We start from the raw sequence: 20,054 nt of genomic DNA on the forward strand, positions 1-20,054 counted from the left end.
CCTCTAACTTAACTGTAATAACTTAAATATAATAACATTTAAACACATAGAGATTATACTTTCAGCACTATTCTACTAGTTCAAGTATAGTAAAATAAGAACATAGGGACTATACTTTCGGCTCGACTCAATAACTCGAGTATAATAATATAAAGCACATAAAGACTATACTTTTACTCTACTAGCTCTCTATCCTAACATACATGAATATATATTGTAATACATAGTATTGTGAGATAACTCACCTCACACCGAATGTATGTCTCATCTCAAATAGTTCCCAATGCGATTCTTTGATCTAAATGTTTAAATGTTTAAATTGTCTAATATTAGCTATAATATAACTAATAATAATATTTTAGTTGCATAATAACATTTTTTAATTATTTTATATAATATCATTTGTCTAATATAAAAACAATTACCACCGGAATTAAGGTAAGTTAAAATATAACTAATAATATATTAGTTATACTAGGTGTAAGACCCGTATATTATACGGGTTTATTAAAAGTAAAATTTTAATATGAAAATATATAAACATTAAATATTTTATAAAATAATGCTTTTCCATACAAAATGTAATCTTTTGGAGAATTTATGAAAGAAATCAAATCGTTTGGAGCATTTATGAGAATATATTATCAAACTAATAGAATGATAACCTTACATATATATAACCCATTAGAATTTATTAAAATTTTATTTTAAGAAATGTGAAATCCTCAAAAAATGACAAGTGGAAAATAATAATTTTAAAAATCTTAGAAAAATTACATGTGTCAAAATGAAGGAGAATATGACAAGTGACAAAAAAAACCTTCATTTATTAGTAAGGATAATAACTTATTTCAAAAAAATGTTTAAACTGATGAAGGCTATGCGACCAAAAATATAACTTTAATCGGATTATAAAAAAATCTTATGATTAATGAAATAAACAAATTATTATAAATGTTAGATAATATGAAAATAATACCTTTTGGTATATGAGAGTGAAAACGTCTTCTTCCAAAATATCTCTTATTTACTATAAGATATGTTTGAAATGGAATTGATTAATATTCAAACCCAATTCTCCTTTTTATACTGCATTTTTTATCACTCTTCTCTCTTCTTCCAAAATATCTCTTATTTACTATAAGATATGTTTGAAATGGAATTGATTAATATTCAAACCCAATTCTCCTATTTATACTGCATTTTTTATCACTCTTCTATAGAATATTAAAGCTTACTCATCTTATAAAACTAACATATATGCTCTATATTAATTATAAATCTACTAACATCTCAATTTAATGATAGGTATTATGGTAACTATTTATTTTACCTTGGATATTAAGAAACTAGGTGTAAAACCCATGTATTACATGAATTTATTTATAAAAAATTAAATATGAAATTCTAAATATTTGAGAAAAATATTTTTTCTCTTTTAAATTTAAACAAATAATTTAAATAAATAAATAAAGGAAACTAATGAACTTTAATTTATAAATTTTGAAATTAGAAGGAAAATCAATTAATGAAATTGAAATACATTTATTATTATATTTATTACAATTAATACATTTAATTAAATATTATGTAACATTTAATAAAAATGAAACAACCATAAAATGTCATGTGGAAAAAAAAATTAATTAAAATACTCACAAAAAACATATATGGCAAAAAGAATTTCATTTGTTAGAGTATATCCGTTATAAATTTGACAACAAATAGAAATGTACGATATTTACCATCCATTCAAGATGATGCATATATTAATTATGAGAAAGGTTGAATTGGGTGGGAGGTGATTGTGGATGAAGAAGAGTGGGTTGCGGACGAGGCTTAGGGTAGGCTGCGGTCCGAGACGCAATGGAGGCCTGCAGTCCAAGCTGCTGATTGACGTTGTGGTCGGAAGAAGGAGCAGGATCCGAAGCTGCGGTCCTGAGTGACTTCGGTCAGCAAAATAAGGTAAGGGAGGGCTGCGGTTTCTCGGCTCCTGACCTCGGCTGCGGATAAAAGTTGAGATGACTTCAGATCAGGGCTGAGAAGGTGCTGCGGGGACTCTTCTTAGGGGACTCTGGTAGGCAGTTTTTGACTGCGGTTCGGGGCACCGAGAAGGGCTGAATATATGACAAAAATGCTAATTTTTCATGAAAAATGGTACCGCAAAGGCCATTTATTTCATGAAAAATGGTACCGCAAAGGCCATTTATTCATAATTTAATTAGGGAATCTTTTATAAAGCATTTTAAGTCAAAAAGTGGTCTTGAGAAGGCAAAGATAAGGAGTGTACATGTGGGGTTTAGGGACAAAAGATGATGGGATTGGACAATATCACATGGTTTTTGTCTTTTTGAGGGGGCAAATAGTGCAGTACTCTTTACCCAAAAGAGTAACAAGGACAAAGTGCTTTATAGAAACACATATTACGTCCATATTTCTTCAAATTAAGATTCACAGCAAGAATAAAGAGGAATAAAAGTTCCATACCTCAAGAAGATTTTCAAGCTGCTAGGTAAAAAAAAAAGAGCCCCACTTCAAAGAAAATAAGCCAATTAATTGTGTCTTCTCATTCCAAGAACAAATACCTCCTGGAACAATTTCTTCAACATTTTGGAGATCACAAAAATAATTTATTCTCCCATTTTTCTTCATTTTTTCAACAACAAAAATAATAACTTTTTAAGAACATATTTTTCCAGCAACAAATAGAACGAGCAGCATCAGCAACAATTTATTTTTACTAAGATAGAATCACCCAGAATATAGAACTAAGAGCAAACTTCATAAAAAAATTCCGGTTTGAAACCCGAAAATTTTTCTTGTAGAAACACGGAAAAAATCACAAGATAATCACCGAACGGGAGTCGTTCCCTTGAACTAATCGTGAGATCTTCAAGGTACGGCTCTGATACCAGTGTTTTAAAAGGCGCGCCATGGCGTGAAGCGTGGCTTCGCCGTTACGAAAAGCTTCATAACGTTGCTGTTAGGCGTGGCGCGTGGCAAAGCGTGATATGGCGCGCCATGGCGCGTTATGGCGTGTTATGGCGCGTGTTTTTTTGTTTGAGACACAATTTTTTCTCTTTGTTATGTCTTTTCAAATCGGAGATACAAGTATTGTGGTTTTTGTTAACTTTTTGTTATTAGTTATTGATCCAACACTTCTAAAAAGTTGTTATATTTAATATAAATTTATATTTATGTGGAAATATAATTTTAAATTAATACAAAATTGCCGCCTTACATCACGCCTTGAAAAATGCCATGGCTCGCCATGGCTCATTAAGCTTGAGGCTTGGCCTTGCCGCCACGTCACGCCTCACGCCATTTAGAACCTTGTCTGATACCAATTGTAAGAACCCATTTTTATAAGGAACGGTGAATGCGGAAGTAAGATATCTCGAGATTAATCGTGTTTTTGTAAGTATGAACACGAAGAACATATTATGATTTCATGGAAGAAAGCTAAGAACAAAGAGAGAATGATAATAATATTGCTTGAAGAACATGGTGGAAGAGAAACTCTCCCTGTGTGGGAGAACCCACCACTTTTCTCTCTCTCTCTAGGATTACATTTTTAGAAGAGTAAAAATAATCACTAAGAAAAAAGTGAGCTAGCTTAAGTAAGAAATGACCAACTCTCCCTTTATATAGGAGGGAGAGTATTTACACCATAAAATACAATAAAGGGAAAATACAACCTAACTATTACTCATTATTTGTAGAGCATTTCCATGCTCCAACAAACTTAAAAATAAGAAAGAAAGAAATGTATTTATTGCAATTTAATATCATATATATTATATTTAACACTTTACATATATAAGTATATGATTTTAATTTTAAAATTTAAAACAAATCAGAAATTGGCAAGTGGATAATATTTATTTCAAAAATACCATAAAATTACAAGTGTCAAAACTTATGAAAGATTGACAAGTAGAAAAATTATTTTTAATTATTAGGGAGGATATATATATATATATATATATATATATATATATATATATATATATATATATATATATATATATGAACTTTTTTCATTAAGATAACAAATCCATTTTGTTAAATACATAAAATATAATTACCATAAAATTCCGAATTTATATAAAATCTGAATATGAGATATTATCAAAATATAATAGATATTATTTTATGATCAACCAAAATTTGATACTCGATAACTAACATTGTAAAATAAATGTAGTCAATTATTATCGGAAATGTGGATGTTACACTTTCAGTGACTACAGACCTATCAGTCTCATTGGATGCATTTATAAAATTGTAGCTAAACTCCTTACTAACAGATTGAAGGGTGTCATGGGTTACATTGAAGATGAGGTGCAATCTGCATATATCAACGATAGAAACATCCTCGATAGGCCTCTTGTAATGAACAAATTATGCACTTGGGCCAAGAAATCTAAGACTTGGATGTTTTTGTTTAAAGTTGATTTCGAAAAGGCCTTCGATACAATGAACTAGGGTTATCTAGACTCTGTGATGGAACAAATGGCTTTTAGGAGTAAATCGAGAAACTGGAATCGCGAATGTCTATCCAATTCCAAAGCTTCGGTTCTTGTAAATGGCACACCTACATATGAATTCTTAATTTCACGGGAGGTAAGACAAAAGGACCCTCTATCCCCTTTTCTCTTCATATTTGCAATGGAGGGACTTCATATGGTCATCAAGGGTGCTTGCAACAAATCCCTAATTCAAGGTTTCAAGCTTCCTCATTAAGGGCCAACCATTTCACACTTATTTTATGCTAACGATGCTATCTTTGTAGGAAATTGGGTTAGAAGCATCATTCAAAATCCTCACGTATACTCAAATGCTTTCAAATATCCTCAGCACTAAAAGTAAATTTCGACAAATCTTGCATGTTCGAAATTGGCACTACGGATATGGACCTACAAAGCATGGCTCAAGTTCTTGGATGTCTAAAGAGCTTACTCCCTTTTACATACCTTGGCGTACCTGTCGGAGCCAATATGTTGCTAAAAAAGAATTGGGAACCTATAATGAAGAAATTTCAGTCAAAACTTTCTTCTTGAAAGGAAAATAAATACATTGTAATTTGGGGGGCGACTGACACTCATCAAATCCATACTTGGAAGCCTTCCTACCTATTATCTATCCTTGTTTAAAGTACCACAAGGTATCTTAGATTCTCTTGAACAAATTAGATGCAGATTCATATGGGGTGGCATAGGTGTAAAAAGCAAAATACATTGGGTCGGTTTGCAAAAAGTTGTTGCAGAAAAAAAGATGAAGGTCTTTGGAGTGGGTACATTGAAAGCTCAAAATTTGGCTTTACTTGTTAAATGGGTGGTGGCACAAGGAATCCTTTGGTCTAGTGTTATCTCAAGCATCTATAACCTTAATAGAAAGCCCTCTAACTACCTCGTGAGAAAAGACACAACAGGGATGTGGATCAACATCTACAAAGTTGTCAATAGTCTACAAAAATCAATATAAACAAAAACAATCTTTTCTCTCTTATACCTTAACCAAACTGCAAAATTATGTTCTGGAAGGATGTTTGGTGTGGAAATACAATATTACAAATCCTCTTCCCTCTTCTGTACAAAATGGAAATAGTGAAAAGATGTTTTATCACAGAAAGGATAAGCAATAATGGGTTCAGGTGGTAATGGAAAAACAACTCGATGAATCAAGAAGTAACAACTGAATTATATTGGTTTCACCTCCTCCTTAACTCTTGGGAATTTAGATCTTCGAAAAAATATGGATTTTGGTTTAATCTCAACAAAGATGGCATGTATCTTGTTAAAATTATGAGAAGGTTCATTGATTCTAAGATAAATCATTCCACTTGTAGTTATCGGATATGATGGGATAAACTAATCCCCCTCAAGATTAAATGTTTTGTTTGGAGGCTATGTTAGAGAGAATTCCTGTTTCTGGGGCACTCTCTCATAGGGGTATAATGGTCCAATCTTTAACATGTTTACTTTGTAGGAATCATAACGAATCAGTAAATCACTTAATGGTGGAATGCAACTTCTCCAAAACAGTACTACATTGGATCCTCAAATGGTGTGGATTATAAAACTTGCAAGATAACACGGTGCGGGATCTCTTAGATTATGCGGCATCATGGGGTAACTACTCAAGGAAGAAACAAACTTTCATAATGATCATTTATGCCACACTACAGAATATTTGGCTTGCAAGAAATGACAAATTCTTCAAAAATAAGGCAACATGCCCTAAAAAACGGTGGACATTATCATCTCACAAACTTTTGAATGGAGCAAATATAGGGGAAAGAATAGTAAAACCTGGGTGCAAATAGAGCTGCAATCCTTTCTAAAATTGTACTCTCGTCTTTTTTTTGTTTCTTTTATTTCCTTGATTTACTAATTTGTTCCACCAAACCTAGCTTCTTGCTTCCTTTTGGTTTAATATTAATACATATTCGCCTTCTTAAAAAAAAATTTGTATTATCCAAAGTGCATTGTTATTTCTAGAAAAACAAAATATTTGGGAATGCTTACACAAAAACATGGTGTTGTTTATGGAAACCCAAAAGTAACACACCCTATTTGTTGTTATATTTTACACAAAATTCTCGATTTTCTTAGTTTTGACTTATTTAACCTCCAGTTACCTTCATTAATTTCCTATGGACTTGGAAATAGTTTTTTTTTAACCGGAAAAAGATATATTTTATTTCATAACATATTCACCAAACAAGCAAGAAGCTAATACAGGTGATTTTACAGTGTTTTAGCTACAAAGAAAGGGTGAATTGATCCATTGATTCCAATCTAATTTGTCATATCCTCCTCTATGTTTAGCCATACATAGGTGAGCCTTTACATCAGAGATAATTTTTTTCCGATTCATAGTTATGGTTTTTAAAAATTCTTTCATTCCTGGCTTTCCATAAGCACCATAGGGTTCCAAACAAAATCCTCGTGAAAGTTTTTCTCCTTTTGGGGCAGTTCCCCCATTTAGATGCAAAGTCAATGATACTTCAGACTGATTGAAATTCAATTTCCCGGATGTTACACCATTGGAAAATCGACTGGATTACACCTTTCGCTAGTGAGCATGACACCAAAATATGATCACCCGATTCTTATGCCTCACGACAGGCGCTACACATAGTCGAAGGCATTGTAACTCCTCTATTCTTAAGAGCTTTAGCCGAAGGAATACGGTTTTGTTTTGCCCGCCACACAAAGCCCAAGACTTTTAATGGGATTGTATTGAGCCAGGAAATACACCGTCGCATATTGGGAAGCATGCCCTATCTATTCTATCCTGGAGGGATGCCACACAAAATTCACCATCCATGACAAATGGTGATATCCAGCCAGCCCTTAACTCTCCTGGTTGCATTACCTTCTCGAGAGGAATATTGATTCTATCTAATTCATCTTTGCTTTTCACAATATTTTTCCATACTCCAGTCCACCGGCTCTTTGGTTGGAATTGAGCATGGTCGCCATGCAAGTTGTGTAGACCCCTGATGACCTATGCCAAGAAGGAGTTTGACTCACTTTACAATTTCCATAACCATTTGGTGAGGAGTGCAAGGTTTAAAGATCGGATTGATCCCAAACCTAGACCACCCACCGCTTTTGGAGTTGTAATCTTTTCCCATGCCACCCAGTTTATACTTTTGTTACAAGCAGTGCCTCCCCATATAAATTGTCTTCTAATTTTTTCAAGCGAATTTATGACACCAATCGGGGCATCAAAAATGGACAGGTAATAAGTGGGGATACTACAAAGGACAGCTTTAGCAAGTTTAACCCGACCACGAAAACTAAGATTTTTTTCTTTCCAAGCCGATAGCTTTGCCTTTAGTTTATCCATAATTGCGGACCAAGAGGCAATACAGCTCATATTCAAACCCACCGGAACACTGAGGTAGGTGAAATGGAGAGATGTCGGTTCACAACCCAATGGAATTGCCCAGTTAACGATTTTATGGTTCGGGACCCCAATACCATAAACTTTTGGTTTGTTGAAATTAAACTTCAAACCAGAAGAGGCATAAAAGCTTATTAGAATTCTGGCCAGGTTTGCAATATTCCTCTTAGACCACTCTCCCAAGAATAAGACATCATCTGCATACAAGAGATAAGACAAGGAGGAAACAAAATTTGGGATACGAATTCCATCGAAGATGCCTTTGGAGGTTGTTGATTTCATGGCAACACTCAGTCCCTCCATCACAATAATGAACAAAAAAAGGGATAACGGATCCCCTTGTCTCATCCCCTTTGACATAGCAAATTCCTTAACGGGACTTCCATTAATGATAATAGTGGCCCTAGCCGACTCCAGGCAGCCCCTAATCCATATTTTCCATTTAGTCCTAATGTTCATTTGGACCATTATACAGTCGAGGTATCCCCAATTTATCGATTCGAAGGCCTTGTTGAAATCTGCTTTGAATAGTAATATTCCTCTCTTATTAGCCTTGGCCCATGTGTTAAAAAACGCACAAGACAAATTTCCCAACATCACCATTTCTCATATCATTTTAAGATCAAGAAACAGGTGGTTTTCAAGTTACTTACAAATCAAAACTCACTACATAAACTCTCAATCTGTCACTCAACCTAAACAACTTCTAAACAATACAATATGATAAAGAACTAGTTACAAAACTTTTATATACGCATATACAATCAACAAAATAGATGTATGTAACTATCTAACACCAAAGAACTCTTATGAGAGAAAACGAGAGAAAACCCTAGATCTGATCACTTCAACTGAACGAATGAGTTCCAAAGCCTTCTCTCTCTTTATTTATACTCTGGATCAAAATATGAATATAACCCGAACCGAACTCGACCCAGATTACAACCCGCGTGTTTCTATAGTAGCCTGCATATACTTAACATCCTTACAGAATACAATATTTACACAATACATCCTTCATAATAACCACCTTAAAATAAATATGAGATTGTAAAAATGAATGAATGTTTTCAACATCCCCCCTCAATCGAAATATTTATTTTCTGAAAACATCAATAAGACCCATTTTATTAGATAAAAATTCATGTTGTTTCACACTTAAAGATTTTGTGAGTATATCAACATTTTGTTCATAAGAATCAATTTTTACCAATTTTAAAACACCACTAGAAAATTTTTCTCTAACAAAATGCAGATCTATCTCAAAATGTTTTGTCCTTTCATGAAACACAGGATTAAGAGCCAACTTAATTGTGTACCTATTATCACAAAAAACAAAAGCAGGAATAAGATTTTTAACTTCAAGTTCAAATAGAATTTTTAAAATCCAAATTATCTCACATGTGATAGAGCCAAGAGCTCTATATTCTGATTTAGTGGAGGACCTAGAAACAATAGACTGCTTCTTACTTTTCCAAGAAATAAGACAATTATTAAGATATACCATATACCCAGATACAGACCTTCTTGTAGCTAAACACTTAGCCCAATCTGCATCCACAAAACCTTTTAATTCTAACACACTAGACCTAGTTAAAGCAATTCCTTTTCCAGGACTATTTTTTAAATACCTTAATAACCTGAAAGCAATATTTAAATGTGATTTTCTAGGACTATGCATATACTGACTAAGAACCTGAACTGCATAAGAAATATCAGGCCTTGTAACTGTAAGATAGATAAGTTTACCTATTAATTTTTGAAATTCATTTTTATTTTCCAACAATTCATTTTTTCCATCATGATTACCAGAATTTATAACAAAATTTGTTTCCAAAGGTGTGTTCACAGGTTTACAACCAAGCATACCATATTCATGTAACAACTCAAGACAATATTTCCTTTGGTTTAAACATAAACCATTGTCAAATTTAACTACTTCAATCCCTAAAAAAATACTTAAGTGTTCCAAGATCTTTGATTAAAAACTGAGTAGTCATAAAAGATTTCACCTTTTTTAACTCTACTTCACTATTTCCAGTTAAAATAATATCATCAACATATACTAGTAACACAGTTATTGAACCTTCAACTTTCCTAATAAACAATGAATAATCACTTATACTCTGTCTAAAACCAAACATAAACAATGAAGCACAAAGTTTTTCATTCCATTTCCTAAGAGCCTGCTTTAGTCCATACAAAGACTTAGTAAGCTTACATACTCTAGTATCATTACTAGAATAATAACCAGGTGGGAGTGACATATAAACATCTTCAGTAAGATCTCCATATAAAAAGCATTGTTAACATCCAACTGATATAAAGGCCTAGAATGATGAACAGAAAGAGAAGTAACAATACGAATTGTTACAATTTTTGCAACAGGAGAGAAAGTCTCTTCAAAATCAATCCCCTCTCTTTGATTATAACCTTTAGCAACTAAAAGAGCTTTATATCTCTCAATTTCACCATTTGACTTGTATTTAATCTTATAAACCCATTTACATCCAATTGGTTTTCTGTTTTTTGGTAAATCAGTTATTTCCCATGTATTATTCCGATGAAGTGCTTCCATTTCATCATTCATAACTTTAATCCAATTTGGATCAGAAAAGGCTTCATTATAACTTTTAGGTTCAACAGTTTTATTTAGATTAGAAATAAAACATTTAGTTTCAGAATTAAGAAAAGAATAGTTAACAAATCTTTCAATACCATATTTATACTTACCTTCGACAATATAATCAGCAAACTTAACAGGCATATGAGACTCACGCCTAGACCTAGAGACACCTACAGACTGATCCATAGAAGGGGTTAAGATAGACTGACTATTTTCCTCAGATACACTCGAAGAAGAAGGAACAGATGAACCAGTAGGAGGTACAGTTGCCTCGCCACCAGGGTTGACTGAATTACTAAAATCAACATCATCCATACCAATGGCTGCATCAGCACCATCCAACTGAGACTCTACTCTCAGCTCATCAAGATTAATATAATCATTTATATATTTATTATTATCAAATTTATCATAGGAAAAGAGATCACTGGGGCCAAAATTATTTGAAACCTTATCAACAGAAGTTAATTTCAACTTGTATGGAAAAACAGATTCATAGAACTTCACATCCCTGGACACAAAAGAAGAATTAGTATCCAAACTAAGAAGTTTATAAGCCTTTTTATCAAAAAAAATATCCTAAAAAAAATACATTTTTCAGCAAGTTCAAACAATTTATCAGAAACATTTGGCTTAACAGCAAAACATAGACAACCAAAAACCCTTAAATAATCAAAACTAGGAGTTCTTTGAAAAACAAGTTCATAAGATGATTGACCATTTAAAACAGAGGTAGGCATTCTATTTATTAGAAAAACAGAAGTCAAAACAGCATCTCCCCAATACTTAATAGGAACTCTTGATTGAAATAAAAGAGATCGAGCTACATTGAGAATATGCCTATGCTTTCTCTCCACAACACAATTTTGTTGTGGAGTATAAGCACATGATGTTTGATGAATTATACCTTTTTCAAAACAAAAAAACTTCATTTGATTATTAACAAACTCAGTACCATTGTCTGAACGTACTATTTTAACATTAACACTAAACTGATTTAGAAGAATATTAACAAAGGATTTAAAACAATCAAAAACCTCAATTTTATATTTCAAAAGAAAAACCCAAGTGGACCTAGTAAAATCATCCATAATAGTCAAGAAATACTTAAACCCCTCAACAGAAGCAAGTCTATAAGGACCCCATACATCTATGTGAACCAATTCACCTAATTTAGTTGAAGTATGTTGACTATGTGGAAAGGACTCTCTAGTTTGTTTTGATTTATGACAAACATCACAAGGGGGAAGAGACTCATTTCCAAGTTTTAGAACATTTTTTAAAGATATTAAAGCTTGGTCTGCTGGATGACCAAGTCTACTATGCCAAGTTATTTTAGAGACATAACACTTAGACATAATATTTGTTGAAATACCTGAGGGAACATAATCAAGATAGTATAATCCCCTAGACTCTCTACCATTCTCCACCATCTTCTTTGATAGTGAATCCTGGATTTTACAAGTACGTTCAGAAAAAACAACCTGACAACCACTATCTTTACAAAGTTTATGTACAGACAAAAGATTAACATTGAAATCAGGAACAGCAAAGACATCAAATAAAGTAAGATGTGAGGACAATTGAAGATTCCCTATTTTATTTATAGAAGCTGATGAACCATTAGGATGTTTAACAGACAGATTAAGTTTAGACACATCTACAGCATCTCTAAGTTGTGACTCAGAAGCTATCATATGTTGATTGGCTCCTGAGTCAACAATCCAGCTTTGAGAATCATTCAAACTAACAAAAGAATTACAGCATTGAAACACATATATACCTGCCATATTTGCAGTAGCAGACACATCATCACTAGCAGAATTCTCACTAATGAGACGTAGAACCTTAGAATATTGTTCACCAGTGAGAAAATGAGCATCACTTCTAAGACCAGACTTAGAAGGAACAAACTTGTTATTGTTAGTACTAACAGAAGAAGAATTCACAGAAACAGATTTGTTTTAATTATTATTATCGTTTTTAAATTTAAAATCCTTTGGATAACCAATTAGTTTATAACATCTTTCTATTGTGTGACCTTTAAGATTGCAATGTTTGCATTGTTAACCTTGGTTCTTAGACCTAACTTGATTTTGCCCTCGTTTAAAATCATTAACTTTACTATTAAACACTGAGACTTGTGGTTTTGAAGAAACAGTAGACCCAAGAGACCCATTCTTTTGAAGAGATTCTTCTCTAGAAAGAATAGAGAAGGCAGATTTAACATTGGGTAAAGGCTCCATCAAAAGAATGTGACTCTTAACTTGATTATAAACATCATCAAGACCACTAAGAAATTGCATTAACTTCATCAATTTAGAATGATCATTAAGTTTTGTAGCTGCCTCACACACACATTCAGTTAAACTAGTTAAACCATCAAAATCCTTCCACAAGGAATCTAGTTTATTGAAATAATCAGAAAGAGAAGAACCATTTTGTTTTAAAGTGTTAATCTGCTGATGAATATTAAAAATTACTGATCCATCATCTTTGTTATATGTTTCAAATAATTCATCCCAAATATCTTTAGCTTTATTTGAATACACATGACTAGCATATATAGTTTCAGAAATCGACCCTAGAATCCAATTACAAACAACAACATTTACACGTTCCCATTTAGAAGCTTTAGTTTTCTCAGTATTTTCAAGAGTAATAGTACCATCCACAAAGCCCAACTTATTCCTAGCTTTAAGACCTCTAGACATAGAACTACGCCACAACCGATAATTCTCATTACCAGTCAGTTTAACTGTTATAATAGAGGTTACAGTATTATCAGAAGGATGGACATATAAAGGATCATCAAAGTCAACAGGAGTTTCTTTAGGAACACTACTCCCTCCAGGAGTTTCACCAGCCATAGTAAATCACAGAAAACAAACCAAAGAAATCAAATAGCAATCCAACAACAGCCAACACTTGTGTTGACTTAAAGTCCAGATGGTCACAACAGTATGTCGGGGCCCAAGCCAATCAACATAGTGTGAAAAAGAACATAACAACTTCAAAATACAATCAACAATTAACTGATGTACTGAAAACATCAGGAACTCCCAAATCTACAGTTAGAAAAAAAGAGAAAGAAAGGAACGAGAAACTCTCACGGTGCAATAGGCAACTGAGATTGTCGAGATCGACTCCCTAAATCCGTTTCCTACAAGGATTTATCAGTGATGAAATCTGACCCCAAGAGGATTATTTCAGATTAACAGGGATTAGTCGATTACGTTGGAGAGTTTTAACCTTCAACACAACAACGCTCAGTCATAACCCAAATCACATCACACCTGAAAGATTAAACAAAAAATCTCGCAGTACCAGGGTCTTAACAACCAGATTCAAGTTTTAGGGAAAAAACAAGACAGAAACCCTAAACTGAATTCGTTCAATCACATGAACAAAAATAAAATAAAAAGGAAGATATACCTTTCACAGATCGTCAAGTGCAGAAACACCAGAAGACGAACAACCAAGAAGCAACCGTCAGGATCAAAGAACACGAGCCTTACAGCTCTGATACCATGTTAAAAAACGCACAAGACAAATTTCCCAACATCACCATTTCTCATATCATTTTAAGATCAAGAAACAGGTGGTTTTCAAGTTACTTACAAATCAAAACTCACTACATAAACTCTCAATCTGTCACTCAACCTAAACAACTTCTAAACAATACAATATGATAAAGAACTAGTTACAAAACTTTTATATACGCATATACAATCAACAAAATAGATGTATATAACTATCTAACACCAAAGAACTCTTATGAGAGAAAACGAGAGAAAACCCTAGATCTGATCACTTCAACTGAACGAATGAGTTCCAAAGCCTTCTCTCTCTTTATTTATACTCTGGATCAAAATATGAATATAACCCGAACCGAACTCAACCCAGATTGCAACCCGCGTGTTTCTATAGTAGCCTGCATATACTTAACATCCTTACAGAATACAATATTTACACAATACAACCTTCATAATAACCACCTTAAAATAAATATGAGATTGTAAAAATGAATGAATGTTTTCAACACCATGAACAAATCTCATTTACAATGAGAGGTCCATCTAGAATATTTTTCCCTTCAACAAAGGTCGATTGGACATCATCAATAATACTCCCAATTACTTTTTTGACCCTTAAAGAAAGGATCTTTGTAATGATCTTATACAACGAGCCAATCAAACTAATCGGTCGGATTAATCTTTGCAACTAGGGTAATAAAAGAGGCATTACAACCCCTTGAGAACTTGCCCCATTTTTCGAAATATTTTACAAACTCCAGGATATCATTTTTAATGATTTCCTTGAACTTTTTGAAGAACTTGAAACTGAACCCATTCGGCCCCGGTGCCTTCTCACCACCACAAGACCAAATGACATTTTTTATTTCAGGGATTGAGATTGGGGCCTCCAAAAAGTCCGCATCAGTTTGAGAAAGTTTTCTAAATAAATCATTGCAGAACCGTCATCTAGACACCCATTTTTCATGAAATTTATTGGAGAATAATTTCACAGCTTCACTCTTCATTTCGCTCAGGTTTGAAACCTATCTCCCTTCCACCGAGAAACCGTGAATCTGGTTCCTTCTTGCCCTGCTATTAACATAACCATGAAAAAAAAAATCAAGAATTCTCATCCCCATCAACTACCCACTTGATTCTCGCTTTTTTGCCTGAGATCTAGGGAGGCCATCCTTTCCAATTCAACTATCTTTCTAAAGCCACTAGCTTGTTCTTTAATTTCTAGATCATATAATGGCCCCGCTTCCGCAATTGATTCAATCTCACCCAATCTTTTTTTCGTGTTTAAGAGATCATCATTTTCCTTGTGATATTCAATTGCCCTCCATTTTTTGATTTCCCCCTTCAGGTGTTTGAATCTGCAGACTAGGAAAGCATTTGTCGCACCGAATCCTTTGAATTCATCCTAAGCCTTACAGACAACCTGCTCAAATCCATCTCGCAACAGCCATGAATTAAATAGTTTGAAATGAGGAGGGACGAAATCTTCAATCTCAGATTTAAGTATAACAGGGGAGCGATCAGAGAGATGTCTGGGGAGGGCAATACATGAGGCCAAGGGAAATTTGTCCATGAATTTTCAGCAGACCGGTATTCTATCTAGTTTACTCAGTTTTGCCCCAAATTGTTGAAAAAAAGTAAATCTATTCCCCACCCATTTTTAGATCATGCAAATTGGCTCTGTCAATGAAACTATTAAAAGACTCTACACTCGATTTGCAAAATATCGAGTTAATCCGCTCATCGGGTCTCCGGACAACATTAAAATCACCCATAATTATCCAGGTGCCTTATTTAGCTTGCTTTAAATTAAGAATGTCATTCCAAATCTTCGTCTTTTCAGAGATAGACTTTGGTCCATACACATTCACTATAGCTACTAAACCATTGAAAAATGGGCAAGATCCAAATATTGCAAGGAAATACCTAGACGTAATCGTTTCCACCACATTGAACAAGCTAGGGTCCCATATTGTAAGGAAATACCTAGACGTAATATTGCAAGGAAATACCTAGACGTAATCGTTTCCACCACATTGAACAAGCTAGGGTCCCATATTGTAAGGAAATACCTAGACGTAATATTGCAAGGAAATACCTAGACGTAATCGTTTCCACCATTGAAAAATGGGCAAGATCCAAATATTGCAAGGAAATACCTAGACGTAATCGTTTCCACCACATTGAACAAGCTAGGGTCCCGTATTGTGAGAAGGCCACCTAATCTTCCAACATCATTCACACCTTCAAAGCAATAGTTTTCGTTTCCCCAACATCTTGACAGGTTTAGCGAGTTTCGGAGGTCCCCCAAATGAGTTGCTTGAATCGCCATGAGAACTAAATTGTGTTTCATCCTTAATCTGCATACCCAATCTACTTTATGGGTCTCTCCAATCCCACAAATATTTAATGTCATTAAGTTCATTTTACAGCTGGGATCTCGCCATTTTCCTCCATCACCTCCATGAGGATAGGATCGCCATTTTCAATTTCAAAGCCAATAATCTGCCCAATCTCTACCGTTTTCTGGGCCTCATCCATTGTCGAACGAATTCCGGGAGTTCCATGAGGTTCCGACAGATGGCTTTGGACGAGACTTGAATCATCAGGGCGGTTTAGATCAAATGTCATTTGGTTTGGGGGTGCTTCATTGCTTAGAGACCTATGAATTCTTCTCCGTTTATCTAACGATACCTCCCGTGTCGTACAATGGTTCCAGACCATGGTCATTAACTAGCTCTACTAAGAAAGATGGTCCAACTGGTGTGGCTAGATCACGCTCACGTTGGAAAGGCCCAAAACATCCCATAGATGCCAATTTAGCAATTGATCCAAAAGGCCTACCATCCACACTTGTTTGATTTGGACGGTTCACCCCAGTAGGAGGGTTTGACTCATTCTCATGGGAATTCTCCACATTAATTATAGGGAAAATGACCTTTTAAGGTAATAAAGTTTTCCACAAGTATTCATTTGATCACTTTTTTTTTTTTTTTGTATTTCATTTGTCATTTAACTTGTTGTTGTCGTCTTAATATACCATTGTGACCGGTTAACATAAGTTTAGCCGGTCAAAATTAATTTTCCGGTAAGCCTATGAATTTTCTAGCCAAACATAAAATTTCCGATGAACACTATGAATTTTCTGGGCAATTTGAACAAATACACATATACACAAATCTGAAATCTAGATTGTTTTGTGGTGTGCTTCTTAAAATTGATTTCAAAACCAAGGGAACTCACAAGAATCTAGATTCAAACCCAAAACTTGAAAATCAAGATCCCTAAAATCTAGGGCTCGTTTTCTTCTGGAACTCACGATTCAAGAACTGAAGAAATGAAGATCTTAATTTCTTGAAGCTCTTACCCAGAAAACGATTCCAAATGTGTTCAAACCCAAAACCTGAAACTCTTCATCTGTTTTTATTTCTCGAACTCAAACCCAATGAACTGAAACCTTCGATTTCAAGGGTTGCATTTCTGGGTTTTCAAGAACAATAAGAAACCGTTCTTGAACATGATGAAGATGAACACGATGAAGATGATCAGGTGAAGATGAAGAACATGAACCCATAAATTTTCTTGAAATCATTTTTTTGATCTGAAATCGTTGGGATCTTTGAAGATTTGTGTGCAAACCAAAGTGTTTCTGAACAGGTGAAGATGAAGAACATGAACCCATAAATTTTTTGTGTGTTCTTGAACATGATGAAGATGAACACCTCTCAGATCCGACACACACTTTCAATCCTTCACTTTCTTGACATTCAAACCCACTGATGAGCACACACAATCATTTTTTTGTGTGTTCTTGAACATGAACCCAGAAATTAAACATGAACGAAGAACATGAAAACTAAAATCATTCACAAAAACAAACGAACAGATGGAAGTGAGTGTTCTTGAAATCGTTTTTAGATCGGAAATTGTTGCTAAAAGCATTTAGCCGGAAACTCACCGGAGAAGACGATCGGAGTGACATAAACCTTCAATACCCGGTAATAATGGTATCTTTTGAACATCTACAACAAGATCAATGGTAAATGGAATACAGAAAAAAGAAAAGTGACGAAATGAATACTTGTAGAAGACTTTATTACCCTAAAAGGTCATTTTCCCTTAATTATATCCTTATTCCCCCGCCTATCAAAATTAATAATCGGCTGTTGACTTTCCCTATACGACTGTTGGCCTTCATACAGATCGGCGACAACCTCCCCCACCATAGGCGACGACACTGCTACCATCACCGGAATGTCATTCGCTACTGCTTCCATGGCTATTGTCTCCGAATCATTAGCCAGGATTGTCTCCGAAATCCCTTCGTCATCATCGTTTCCTGTATAATTGATTTCACCTTCTTCCAGCTCATTCCCATCAAGGTTCTCTGATGAGTCTACATCCACTAAAGACTAACTGATATTTAGTTTATCGGACATACCTGAAGGAAATGGGGACCAGTCATATTCGCTCTCTATCACGCCAACTTTAAGGATGTTTCGATTGGATTCCACCAAAACTTCGTCGTTGATTCTCCTTTTGCTTCCTGTTAGAATGCATACGTTCCCCATGGTGAGGTCCTGTATACTTGGTAGAATCTCTACTGGAGCTGCTACTTTCCCGAATTCACTGGCAATTCTGGAGAAATTTTCTTCATTCCAGAGTTTCACTGGGACCCCAACGATTTTAATCCAAGCGATTCTATCAAAGATCCCATCCACTAAGTTTCCAAAATTGAACTCTTAAAACCATTCACCCCAATATTTTTTCTTTGATAAGAAATCTTCAACATCAGATGGGAACTGGAAGTGCATCCCCACCATTAAACCTCCAAGGTATTTCATCCCATATGTGTTCTTACTTCCCATTCTAATAACGAGTGGGACGTTTCTTAGTTTCTCCAGGCTATGCACTTCGCCAACTAAGGTTAACGGGTTGTGTAACCATTCCGCCATAATTGTTCCGTCTGCAAGAGCCACCGACTTTTTTGATAGCCTAGGCGGGGGAGGGGAATTTTTGATCTTCCTTGTCATCACCTCCGCAACAGTTCTACCATCCCGGAACGCCTGACCAATGGTTCTTTGCACATAGTTTTGGTTATGCTTTGATTCCATTTTCTGCTTGGACGATGCCTTCCTATCAAATTTCGCAATGTTTACTGTAAGCGACGAACCCAAGCATTTCACTCCTTGCAATGCCGCTTCTAATTCCGTGTCTAAGGGATAAAATGAGTCGGTTCATATTAATAACCTTAATTATATAACAAAGATTAATTAGTGGTCAATTAATTTAGGTGACTCTTAAGCATTCCGTCATAATTAAAGTGGGATATAAGATCTCCGAAGGTGCCACACCTTGTGTGTAACATGTGTGATGGTTCACATGTTACCTAGTTAGACAAATCATTAGAGTGGTTATCTTTACACATGCTCTAAAACCATAATTTATGAGATTTTGTGGATTTTGAGACGACTTGGAAGACTGGGTCTAGAAACATATTATTCATTGCATTTTGTTGATGTTGTTAATTTGATGAGATTGAAACTTGTTAATGTTCCTAATCGTATAATTATTATTAGAACATTTATATCCCTAGTCAGTGGCGGACCTATGTAGGGCCTTTGGGGTCCCGGGCCACTGCTCAATTTCCGGCACCCAGTGTAATTTTTTTTTTTTTTTGGTTTTTTCTATTAGGTGCACCCGTTTGAAGTACGAGGGACACCCCTACTAAAACAGTCTGCGTCCGCCACTGTCCCTAGTTAATGATTACATAGTAATCTTTTGAGTTTGAAAACCGTTAAGGGTTTATAATGTGCATAGACCATGCAAGTTTACATGCATTGATCAATGTCTAACCTCGTTAATGCCCATTAGGCTTTCTAAACTAACATACTTGTTTCAACCTGTGTTTAGATTAGGAGTTTTCAGTGAAGACTAAAAATATGACAATTTTTAGAATATTTAAAAGACTTGAT

At 34.6% G+C, this 20,054-nt stretch overlaps 1 protein-coding gene and 1 long non-coding RNA gene across 2 annotated transcripts; both read right to left on the reverse strand.

The window, feature by feature from the left end:
* Nucleotides 1-9,013: 9,013 nt before the first annotated feature.
* Nucleotides 9,014-13,413, reverse strand: LOC145050507 (uncharacterized). The gene is made up of 11 exons (XM_078998746.1): nt 12,629-13,413; nt 12,327-12,472; nt 11,919-12,254; nt 11,451-11,513; nt 11,242-11,366; nt 10,651-11,122; nt 10,143-10,536; nt 9,930-10,047; nt 9,614-9,666; nt 9,429-9,557; nt 9,014-9,236 (listed from the first exon to the last, which is right to left on the reverse strand). Exons 1-11 carry the CDS (start codon nt 13,411-13,413, stop codon nt 9,014-9,016), a joined length of 2,844 nt encoding a protein of 947 aa, XP_078854872.1.
* Nucleotides 13,414-17,200: 3,787 nt separating this feature from the next.
* Nucleotides 17,201-19,285, reverse strand: LOC145054334 (uncharacterized). The gene is made up of 2 exons (XR_013684777.1): nt 18,521-19,285; nt 17,201-18,418 (listed from the first exon to the last, which is right to left on the reverse strand). It is a non-coding gene; the product is annotated as an uncharacterized LOC145054334 (long non-coding RNA).
* Nucleotides 19,286-20,054: the final 769 nt, after the last annotated feature.

This window comes from Lactuca serriola, chromosome 5 (genome assembly GCF_051521515.1).
Source record: "Lactuca serriola cultivar US96UC23 chromosome 5, Lser_US96UC23_V15, whole genome shotgun sequence".
Lineage (NCBI taxonomy): Eukaryota > Viridiplantae > Streptophyta > Magnoliopsida > Asterales > Asteraceae > Lactuca > Lactuca serriola.